This window comes from Tasmannia lanceolata, unplaced genomic scaffold (assembly GCF_043159265.1).
Source record: "Tasmannia lanceolata isolate RefF3 unplaced genomic scaffold, GAP_Taslan_0.1 ptg000019l, whole genome shotgun sequence".
Taxonomy (NCBI): domain Eukaryota; kingdom Viridiplantae; phylum Streptophyta; class Magnoliopsida; order Canellales; family Winteraceae; genus Tasmannia; species Tasmannia lanceolata.
In genome coordinates this window covers 27956821-27969072 of record NW_027518696.1, presented here as the reverse complement: position 1 = coordinate 27969072, position 12252 = coordinate 27956821, and the positions used below count along the sequence as shown (strand labels likewise).

The 12252-nt window shown below is 40.9% G+C and overlaps 1 protein-coding gene across 2 annotated transcripts; it reads left to right on the top strand.

Moving 5' to 3' along the window:
* Positions 1–600: 600 nt before the first annotated feature.
* LOC143852642 (phosphatidylinositol 4-phosphate 5-kinase 6-like) lies at positions 601–6790 on the top strand. Of its 2 annotated transcripts, XR_013236821.1 has the most exons (9): positions 601–2633; positions 4271–4438; positions 4593–4758; positions 4843–4959; positions 5059–5252; positions 5430–5560; positions 5847–5925; positions 6032–6550; positions 6635–6790. XR_013236821.1 is itself a non-coding variant. In XM_077362140.1 (8 exons), exons 1-8 carry the CDS (start codon positions 1381–1383, stop codon positions 6318–6320), a joined length of 2397 nt encoding a protein of 798 aa, XP_077218255.1. In that variant the 5' UTR covers positions 601–1380; the 3' UTR covers positions 6321–6790. The 2 variants fall into 2 exon arrangements, 1 of the variants encoding a protein (XP_077218255.1); XM_077362140.1 differs by having other exon boundaries at positions 6032–6790.
* The last annotated feature ends 5462 nt before the right edge of the window (positions 6791–12252 follow it).

The following is a 12252-nucleotide window of genomic DNA, read 5'->3' as shown; positions in this document are numbered from 1 at the left end:
AACCTATGGAACTAAAAGACCAACAGTGGTATTTTCTTTTTGAAAATTGTCATTATACAAAATGGAAATGATATATTTGCCCCTTTTTCTTCCCCCGGACAGCCTCTTTTAGTGTAAATACTAAATGTGTGCTCACTAAGGTGCATTGGGTCCCGCTATTTATCGATCTTTACCATTTATTGTTTGGATCTTGCATGCTTTAATTCTCTAATTGCTTAAAATTCACTCAGATCCTGTCATAATAAGTTCCAAAATCTAATTATTGTTAAGCATCTCTCTCTCTCTCCCCTCAAGATACAGAAATATTAAGATAATATATTGGCTAAGAAATGATACTTCCACCCCAACCTTTCCAAGCATTACTTTCGATTATTTTCAGTTGATGATAGATTCGCACCCCTGTAAGATGATTCGCATCCTTGGCAAGTGAATTGACGTAAAAAAGCGTTAAAGTCTGACGCTTTTTTACGCTTTTTGACGTCAATCCACGTGACAGCGGTGCGAATCATCTTACAGGGGGTGCGAATTTATCGTCTTCCTTATTTTCTATTGCTTTTAAAGAGAGCGACGAGGTCAAAAGACACAGAAACAACAGCACCCCCTTAATCTCCTTCCTCTCACCCCTAAATTCAAGGGCGTGAAGGCAAGAGAGCAGGGCGGCACGATCAGAGAAAGTGGCGGAAACAATGACGAGGAAGAATTCCATTCATTTAATTTAGCAATTAAGTAAAAAAAAAAACAGAGATATCAACGCCATTCAAATTTCAGATTCACATATAGTCATCTTGCTTTCTTCTTCTCTTTTCCTCTCTCTCTCTCTCTCTCTCTCTCTCTTATTCTCATTCCCCAGAAATAGAAATCCAACAAAAACCCGCTCGTATTGACAAATGTTAGGGCTGTTAGTGTCTGTAGGAGAAGGAAGCGGAGCTTGAACGAGGTGGACGGGAAAAAAGAAGAAGAAGAAAAAACTAAAGAAAAAGGAAAAAAAAAAAAAGGACAAACAAAAACGTTTTTGTCCCCTCTTTGTTTGGTTTTGTTGGTTCGTTGGTTTGATTGTTGGGAAAGGAAAAGCCAGTCCTTGGTTCCATTCCACACCGCATATACCATCCCCACCTTTGTTTTTTTGCTTTTCCTTTTATTTTTCACTTTCAGAAAAAAAATTCTATAGTTCTGAACCAAAATAATCCAGAAAAGACAAAAAAAAAAACCCGGCCTAGATTGAGAGATGGGTTTGTTTCTGTTTGTGGGAAAAAGAGGAAGTGGAAGAGCAAAAGGAAAGATAGATTATAGAGAAAAACTGTAGAGACACAAATTTAGAGAACTATAGAGAGAGAGAGAGAGAGAGAGAGAGAGAGAGAGAGAGAGAGAGGAGAGCCAGAAATGTACAGAGAAGGAGAACGCGCGAAGGGGTGGGATACAACGGTGATACAGAAAACACAAGAAGCAGCCATAAAGAGAAGAGGGCTTTTGGGGAGTTTTACAACCGCGGCAAAGGCAATGTCTGCGGTAGCACATGTTGATGAAGAGGAAGATTTAGAAGGAGAATCAGTTTATGATGCAGAGAAATTACTTACCAATGGTGATTTTTACACCGGACAGTGGTCGGGAAATCTCCCTCACGGTACCGGAAAATACCTCTGGACAGATGGATGTATGTACGAAGGTGAATGGTGCCGTGGTAAAACAATGGGCAGAGGAAAATTCTCATGGCCCTCAGGGGCTACTTATGAAGGTGAGTTTAAGGATGGTTATATGGATGGTTTTGGGACTTATACTGGTTCGAGTGGGGATACATATAGGGGTTTTTGGGTTATGAATTTGAAACATGGGAAGGGGAAAAAGAGTTATGCTAATGGGGATTATTATGAAGGGGAGTGGAGATGTGGGGCTCAAGAGGGTCATGGGAAATATGTTTGGAAGAATGGGAATGAGTATGAAGGGCAGTGGAAAAATGGGGTTATATCAGGGAAGGGTTCTTTGTTATGGAGTAATGGGAATAGGTATGTTGGGTCTTGGGAGGAGGGTTTGCCTAAAGGGGAAGGTAGGTTTTTGTGGGTTGATGGTAGTTTTTATGTGGGTATTTGGAGTAAGGATCCAAAAGATCAGAATGGGACTTATTATCCCTCAGGTGGGGCTTCGCCGGTTGGGAATTTTGATTGGGATCCACAGGAGGTTTTTTCTGTTGATCTTAGTGATTGTAAGATTTGTCCTGGTGAGAAGGTTTCAATTCTTCCTTCGCAAAAGACGCTTAATTGGTCTGGGATCGAGGCCGATTTCTTGCAGAAGCAGGCGGTTTGGCGGTCCACGAAGGTTGCGGATTGTAGTAGCAGGCCATGGTGGAGGAGCTCTGTGGACGCGGTGACGAGGAAGAATAATGGGGGTGGCAGTTTTGATAAGATTTGTATTTGGGAGGCTGATGGGGATATTACTTGTGATATTGTTGATGGGAGTTCAGTAGTTGGAGGGAGAGAGAGTGGGGATGGATTGGCGTCTATACGTCTTGATGATGATTCAAGGGCGATTCGGAATTTGCAGATTAGAGGAGTTCCGAGGGAGATGAAAAAACAAGGGGAGACCATCTCTAAAGGGCATAAGAATTATGAGCTCATGCTCAATTTGCAGCTGGGAATCAGGTACCGTTTGCTCTGGTGATGCTCGTGCAGTTATTATTTCTTTTTTTTTATTCTAAAATTGTTTGGGCTCAATTCTATTTCTGTTTTGTTGACTTCAGTTTTTAATTTTATTCCCCTCTTCTGATTCTGGTTATGGTTTCGATTCATAGTTGTGCACAGTTAGATGCATTTCATCGTCCTGGTCACCGTGTTTGTGACTATCTACCTTGTTCTTGTTTGAAATTCCAGGAGGATTTTAGATTGAAAACGTTGATGACTAACTGTAACTTGGATTGAGCCTCTAGCTCAATGGTCAAGGCTTTGTTATTCAACCTAGAGATCGGAGGTTCAATCCCAAGTTACCTACCAAAAAATAATGACTGTAACCTAAATTCGAAGCTTATAATTTTGATTTACTCTATTTGCCATTGTCACTGGTTCATGTTTAGGGCTGGCAAAGGGGCGGGCTGGGGCCGGGGACGGATGTTGGATAATCGAGAGACTCTAATCTCTTGTTGCTTTGGAACTTGAATTTCAAGCTGATGTGCATATAAAACTGTTTGACCTGTGCCTACTAATAATGAAGATTTGATGGGATTATTCCACATTACCAATGATCAATCTGATGGTCTTTTGATTCTGTGTGGGTTATCGGCCCTTGTTGTCTGATCGATGACATGGAGTATAGTAAAATGCATGAGTTTTGATTCGTTTACTCTTCTATCTCTCCTTTTCCGTCTGAAATTGGAAGCTAGTTGTACTAGAATCAAGAATGAAAGCAGAAAGTATTCCTTTGTAAGATGAGCAAAGTTTAACAATCTGGGCACCATTAACTAAGTTAATGTGATGCGTAGAGCAAACCTGCAAACATGTGTTAAACCATAAATCACTAAATCTTGCGAGACACCAATCTTCTGTGTATATTATTCCATTTATCAGTCTAGTTAACTGCCATCTGAAGTAAGTATAGAAGAAACCAAGAAATTGTTAATTTGCTTTCTTTTATAGCCTAATATTGAATTCTTTCTCATTGTTCCTGCGAGTAGGCTTCTCTAGTGGGAATTCCTCAAATTTCAATTCAGGTTCTTGTTTTGCGAGAAGTGGCAGAGTACTCCTTTCCGAGTCTCTCTGGAAAAATATATTCTCATTGGCATGTATTTGTACTAGTTGATACTTCCATCCTCTAACCCCCCATTTTATTTTTCGGGGGGTTTATTTTTCAGGCTACCCACTTCTATTCATATTATCAGATAGGGAAGCCAGTTGACATTTTTGTTTTCAGTTTCTCGCTCATAGATGAGAAGTGGGCTTGCATGAGTCTAGTCATGTTGTCATAGTTCAAATGAGATTCATTCATCTCAAATTTTCTAATTTTCCTAGCTTGAATATCAGCAAACCAGGGATATTTCGAGCCAAGAAGCTCATCTACTCACATAAGAAAATTGGTTTCAGTACCCATCCTGAGTAATCAGTTTGTTGGTAGAGTATTGGAGCCATCCTCAAGAACAGAAATCTAAGAGAAGTATTGCGTTAAAATGGATTATGATGATGATTTTCTCCTTATAAACCTTATTTAACACTTCTGCTGTTCTAGTTTTCTATGCCTATTCATCATTGCCTTTTGTTACTTGCAATTAACACTTGATGCGATGCTACAGGCATTCTGTAGGGAGGCCTGCTCCCGCTACATCCCTTGATCTGAAAGCATCAGCCTTTGATCCCAAAGAGAAGGTATGGACAAAATTCCCTCCTGAAGGGACAAAACACACTCCACCACACCAGTCTTGTGAATTCAAATGGAAGGATTATTGCCCGTTGGTGTTCAGGTCAGCCCTTGAGATATATCTGCAGAACTAGTAATTATGTTTTGTTTTCTCTGTTCCTAAGCTTTTTCTTTCTTTTGGACTATATTAATTCCTTCCATTGAACAGTTGTCTGCTTTTTCATTCGCATTAATTGATTATAATCTTCTATTTTTAGGACACTCCGCAAGCTGTTCAAGATTGATGCAGCTGATTATATGATTTCTATATGTGGAAATGATGCCCTCAGGGAGCTTTCGTCTCCGGGCAAAAGTGGAAGCTTCTTTTACTTGACGAATGATGACCGGTATATGATAAAGACAATGAAGAAGTCCGAAGTAAAAGTGAGTTCTCATTATTCATTTATTGACTTCGTCAGGGCTGTTTTCTTCTGATATGGGTCTGATTCATTCCGTGTCATGGCAAAGGTTCTTTTGAGGATGCTTCCAGCTTATTATAATCATGTTCGGGCTTTCGAGAATACTTTAGTCACCAAATTCTTTGGCTTGCATTGTGTAAAATTAACTGGGGCTACTCAAAAAAAGGTGAGAATGAGGGTATTAAACCATGCTATTCAGTCCACCTGTTTTTCAGGGTTTTGAGTAATTCTCTCTGATGTTACAACAATTTGTTTGATGAACTAGGTTCGCTTTGTCATAATGGGGAATCTTTTCTGCTCTGAGTACACTATTCACAGGCGCTTTGACTTGAAAGGATCTTCCCATGGCCGCACGACAGATAAGCCCGAGGCAGAGATTGATGAAAACACAACTCTCAAGGATCTCGATCTTAATTTTATATTTCGTTTGCAGAAATCTTGGTTCCAAGAGCTTCTCAGGTAATCCATCCCTCTTACCTATATCTCTTCTCAGTAGTCAGATTTTTTCTTTTTCCATCACTACCCAGTTGGATCACCAATTTGCATGTCAACCTATCTTGATTTTACGATCTGTATCTTTTATGTTTCTTTAGAAGACTGAGGGTTGGATCATATGTAAAATATTCTTTTATGCAGGCAAGTAGATCGGGACTGTGATTTTCTTGAACAGGAGAGAATTATGGATTACAGTCTTTTGGTGGGCCTTCATTTCAGAGAAACTTCATTCTCCAGTGATCCGCTAACCCCTGGAGTTCTGACTCCAAAGAGTAATTTCTCATCCTTTTCAACATCAATTTTCCTAATGCTCCATTTCTTTTAACGTAAAAATGGAAGTAAAATTTGTTTTATGTTCATTTTTACAACAAAAAACAAATTTTACGTAGAAAGAAACAGAGCCTAATCGTTAATTTGGAATGGTGAACAACTAACTTCGTTCCTGTTAAAGTATAAAGGATTAAATAATGCCTTCTCCAACAGCTTAAGCTTTTGGAGTAATTGGTAGTTTCACAGTTCTTAGCTCACCAGCCTAGCAATGTTCTTCCCTTGTTGCAGGTAATGCCGATCAAGGAAACGAAGCAGGCCCACGGCTTTCAAGAGTGGACATAGATCAGCTTCTTCTTGATCCCACCAGGTATAATTCAATTATAAATCAAAACATTCGCAATCCTTTTGGGGTCCCCTCTACTTAATTCTTTTTGGTTCTCCTCTCTTCATTCTGCTAAATGTGAGTAATGCAGGTGGGCAAGTATCAGGCTGGGTGTGAACATGCCGGCTAGGGTCGAACAGACTGTGAGAAGAAGTGATGCTGATTCTCAACTGATTGGTGAACCAACAGGGGAGTTCTACGATGTGGTCTTGTTCTTTGGTATCATCGACATTCTTCAAGATTATGATATTAGCAAGAAGCTTGAGCATGCATACAAATCATTCCAATACGACCCAACCTCAATATCAGCAGTCGACCCGAGACAATATTCGAAACGCTTCCGTGATTTCATATTCAGAGTTTTCACTGAAGACGTTTGAAGACTCGGCCAAAATACACCGCCTTTGCTTTCAGACCAAACATAATTTGCAGAACCTCCTGCTACCTGTGGCTTTTGGGCCAAAACTTCGCTCCCTCTGGGCGTGATCTGTGTAGAGTTATGGAAATGACATTCTGTTGTGGATGTTCTACTTGGTGAAAGGTTGCCAGTGAAGCCAACAACATAGTCTCCGGAGGATCGGTCATGGCTACCGGAATTGCATGCCAAATAGTTAAGCAAGTCTCGTCGCTCTCTCCATTTCCTTTCAGTTTAGCAATTGATATTTCTACTTACTATAATTATATATATTACCAGGAATCACGCAAGCCCATTCGAGTTGTAAATGAATTTCGCGAGGGTAAACCTGTATCAGAATTTACTCTTTTTGTATCAATTCTTTTCTCAGAAGATGAAGAAGAATCTCTGGGATTTTGGCAAGGATTAGAATAAAAATGTACAGAGAAATTGGAATTTGACCAAATCTTGTGTTGTTACCTGTCTATTCTCAGTTCAAATGTTGCTGCTAGGTAGGGGTGCAACTCCCCTGACCCAACCCGAGGAACCCATTTTTCCAACCCAACCCGATTTCCAACCCGGCTGGTTCAACCCGAGCCAACCCGATTTGCAATTTCCTCAACCCGACCCAACAACAGTTGACCACCTCAACTCAAGCCGGGTTGTTTTGGATTTTGAGAACCAATAGTGAGTCCCCATAATCAGTTTTTGACTCACAATCGGTTCTCAAAATCCAAAACAAACAGGGACTAACAATTAACAGAGGGAAATGTTATCCGCACTACTATATTTTGATGTTCACACTCCTCACTTTATTAAAGTAACGTATGGCCCGCACCATAGGATTATCCAAACTGTCCATTGTGGACTGTGGAGACTATTTTTATGTTGAAAAGGAAAAACACATACATGTTAGATGGAATATAGTAATATTAATATGAACTAGGATCATATGTATATGCTGGAATTAACATCACTACTAAATGGGAATTTGAAATTTCCAATTCGGTTGGGTCGAGTCGGGTTGCCCGACACCCCAACCCGACCCAACCCGATTTTCAATTTAGGTTGATTTTTCCCAACCTGATTTGCGAAAAGCTTAACCTGACCCAACCCAAATTCCGGTTGAACCCGAGCTGCTGCACCTCATTTACAATTGAAAAAGGACCCGACAGAGTGTAATCGTAGTGTGTATGTATATATGGAAATGATATCTGCACTCCTTTGCTTTGACAATGGAACTCCTCTATGGTCACTTTTCCGATTGGGTGTTGATAGATTTTTTGGGAATTGTAGCTGCCTTTTAGTATAACATGAAAAAGTAATACTGTCATCATTAAAATATAGAGTTTCTTCTTTGACATCTGGTCGGAACATTAATCAAACCATGGCCGCATCATTATCAGTCCATATATATATAGAGAGACCAAAAGAATGATAAAGTGAAGGGCACCCTTATAAAAATCTAGTCACAAAGGTTCCCCATTGAATCCATATCACTCACATGCATTTAATTTTGGCGACGACCTCTTTATCATTCCTTACACGGGAGGAGGAAAATAACACATGAAAATACAACACAAACAATTAAAGGAAACCTTTTTTTCTTTCTCTTGTCTAGATATGAAGGATTTGAGAATAGATTTTTCAAGATGTGTATGGCTGTGTTGATCAAGTCAAGTGGAGTTTGAATGAGGTTGATTCAATGGTTGATGTTCGGTGCTTGAGAAGACCAATGGTAGTTTGCGGTATGGGTGATACCATACCGATGGAGATGCCAATGAAAATTCTTCAGGTAGATGGAAAATAAGCCTCGATTATGCTCAAATATGTCCAAGCGATCGAATAGATATGACGGTGTCGATCCCGCCTACTGTTGGTACTATTCGTGACCTACAGCCATAGACAACAGGTTAGGGACCACCCGGAGTCAGAAATCCAGGTGAACTCTCCAACGCTCAAGTCAGTACTGAGATCAATCAGAATGAGAGCTTGACACAAGGAAGGTTATGTGTTTCCTCGAATGCGATGAGTTGGTCCCGTGGGGAGTCGATCCCTCTAAATGGAGAGGAGGGTTCCTTTTTGTAGGAGGTTCCATTGCTCTGGGTGTGATGTGATGGCGGTGTGGGGCCGTGTATCTCTCTAGTGAGATCTTCGAGATACGGCGGAGCTTATTTTTATTAGTGGCGGTCTGTCAGGGCATGGCGAGATCTTCCTGCCACCCCCTGCTCGCAACATGCTTGGGAAGTTAGCTTGGACACTTCTCGATCTTGCGCCACGTGTCATGATCCGAGGGGGTTGGATTTCTATCCGCATCAAGCCTAAATAGAGATTATTGGGTTTTAATGTCTTTTTTCCACTAATGCAATTGACCCATGAGAGAGAGAGAGAGAGAGAGAGAGAGAGAGAGAGAGAGAGAGAGAGAGAGAGAGAGAGAGGTTTGTCTTTGCTAATTGAGAGAGGTGTTTGTCTTTGCTAATTTGTATCAACCTAGTTAGACTCGCAGAGGACAAATAGGTAGGTTGTAAGCTTTCCTAGTTTCTAGGGAGGTAAATTTCAAGTTGGGGAAAAACCTATGCAAGACCAACTGTAGAAAAGTGGAAAAGAACACAAGACAACTACATACAACTAATATGGGTAATTACAGAAATGAGTTTTTTATTAGTCGTGGGTGGAGATAGAAAGGATTTGAGAAGAAAAATTTTCACCGTTAGTGGCATACAAGATTGGGTTAATCCCTTTTGTAATCATCATTTATTTTTTCATAGTGCGAATCGATACTCACCCGGTGAACATTGATATTTTTGACAAAACCCCATATCTCATATTCTGCATCTTTATTGTCGTTTTATTAATTTGCATGTGGTCATATTGATAGGGTGTTTCAGAGAGGAGAGATTAAATCAGCAAAACAATAACTCCCTCATCTAGGGGGAAACCTTCTTAGAACTTACTTGTTGCATAATTCGTTACATTGCACGGATACATTTCCCTTTCTTATTTCCTTTAGCCACTCCTACCTTTCCTCCTACATTCAAGCTACATCCAATACATTCTAGCTACATCCAACCATTCTATCTTATCAACTCAAACAACCTAGACTGCTAAGGACCAAACAAAGAAAAGACAAAATAAAGCAAAAGACTTAACTAACGTGCCAAGGATCCGTGAGATATATGCAACTCATAACATTCCTGCCCCCATGAAATTGACCTTGTCCTCAAGGTCGGAAATTGGGATATCACACCGAGAAAGCTTGCCAATCTTCCCAAGTAACATCTTCTGCAAAAGAGTTAGACCATGGCACAAGAACTTGTGTCACAGCTTGATTGTTTCGGTTGACAACGCTGATCTAGAATGGCAACTGGTTCCAATTGAATTCGCCCCTCATCATCAATCATGGGAAGCTCGGTTTGGGGTACCACATGCTGTCCAAGCTTCTTCTTCAAGAGAGAGATCTGAAAAACATGATGAATTTGGCAAGAGGGGGGAAGCTCAAGCTTGTAAGCAACCCTGCCAATTTTCTGTAATACTCGATAGGGACCAAAGTACTTGGAAGATAGTTTGAAATTGTGTCGAAGAGCCACTGTGGATTGCTTGTATGGTTGCAAGCTCAAGTAAACCCAATCACCTTCCTCAAAATTCCGTTCGCTACAGTGCAAATCTGCATTCTGCTTCAAACGTAGTTGAGCCTGATGCAAATTCTCTCGCGACAGTCGTATAAGAGATTCACGCTCCTTTAGTTGTTGATCCAAACTGGCTACACAAGAGTCACTGGGGCTATAAGCAGCATGCGTAGGAGGTGGCTGACCATATAATGCCTCATACGGCGTTGTTTTTGTGGCAGTGTGAAAATTAGTGTTGTACCACCACTCGGCAAGAGAAAGCCATTTAGTCCACTGTTTGGGTCGATCTCGAGTCATGCATCGGAGGTAGTTCTCGAGGCACTTGTTAACAATTTCCGTTTGCCCATCGGTTTGCGGATGGTATGTGGAACTCATCTTCAATTGGGTTCCTTGCAAATGAAATAATTCTGTCCAAAAGCGGCTTGTAAACACTGCGTCGTGATCGCTAACAATCGATGAAGGCATCCCATGTAGTTTATAAATGTTATCAATGAAAACTTGTGCAACGCCTTTAGCCGTATAAGGGTGTGATAACGGAATAAAATGTGCAGACTTCGAAAGCCGATAAAAAACAACAAAAATCACATCTTTTCCATATGACATCGGCAATCCTTCAACAAAGTCAATGGAGATATCATCCCAAAGTCTAGTCGGAATAGGGAGGGGTTGTATTAAACCTGGATAAGCAACAGTTTCAGTCTTATTGCGTTGGCACGTATTGCACTCTGCAATAAATTGCCGCACATCCTTCCTTAACCCCTTCCAATAGAACAAACGCCTTATACGGTGCATTGTTTTGTGAACTCCTGAGTGGCCCCAATGGGGCTGCTATGCACCTCCGCTATCAATTGATTCCGTAGTGACGGGTTGTGGCCCACTACCAACCGCCCTTTATAAAGAAGATTCCCATTCTGTAAGGTGTATGGTGGTAGCGATTCCAAATCAATTTGCAATTTATGAATCACTTCCTGCATGTTTGGATCTGCCTCCCAAGAATGTTTAGCTTCATCCAACCACTCAGGAATAGGAGACGTTATTACCATGAGGGTAGCATCCGACGCATGAAGTCGAAAAAGAGCATCAGCCACTCAATTTTTAGTCCCACTTTTGTATACGATTTCATAGTCATAGCCAACAAGTTTAGTGAGCCACTTGTATTGCGCCGCTGTCGTGATTCTTTGATCGAGTAAATACTTGAGACTTGCATGATCGGTGAGAATCTGAAAGTGATGACTGAGCAGGTATGGCCTCCATTTCTCCACAACAAAAACAATTGCAAGCATTTCTTTTTCATATGTTGATAGGCCTAGATGCTTCTCAGATAGGGGTTTGCTTACGAAGGCAATCAGACGTCCTTCCTGCATTAGTACAGTCCCCAATCCCCCCCCCTCCCCCCCGAAGCATTGCACTCAATGACGAACCCCTTCGAGAAATCTGGTAGTGCGGGCACTGGAGTTGTAGTCATAGCCCTTTTCAAGGCTTCGAAGGACTCTTCGGCTTCCGATGTCCAATTGAAATTGTCTTTTCTCAACATTTGTGTGAGGGGTAGGCTAATCTTTCCATAGTCTTTCACAAAACGGCGATAGTAACTCGTCAACCCAAGAAATCTGCGAAGATTGGTTATGGTTCGTGGTTTCGGCCATTGCAACATGTTGGCAACTTTAGAGGGGTCGGCTGCCACGCCTTGTGCAGAAATCAAGTGGCCCAAATATTCAACTTGCCTTTGTCCAAACCAGCACTTAGATCGTTTAGAATAGAGTTGATGGGTGCGCAGAAGGTTGTAAGCCCAATTGTTCCCACTTTGGCATTACCTTCTATGTTTTGATGATTCCAAACACAAGTTGATTTGTGTTGTATTACTAATGTGTTTGATGTTTAAGTGCATGTATTAGAGATTCAAGCAATCAAGTACAAAAGTTAAGGACATTGCATGGATCGTGGAATGAACCAAATGGAGAAGATCATTTGAAACCAAAGGAAGATGAAGGCTTGGAGCATTCCATAAAGACCTTGTGAAGCCAAGAGATGATCCATGATGACAATGAAGACTTGAAGATCAAGCCTTTTTAGGTTGTACTCCTCAACCTTATTTTAGAGATGACAAAGGCACTTAACAATGTTTTAAAATGAACTTGAAAATATATTTGAAAGCTTAGAAAAATGTATTTGAAAACTTAGGATTAAAGCCCAAAGACCATGGCCCAAAAGCCCCTGTTATTTTAAAGTAAAAATAGAATTTTACCCAGGGCTAGTCGACCGGGGTTCACTGGGCGACCGCGGAAGCAAGTCTGG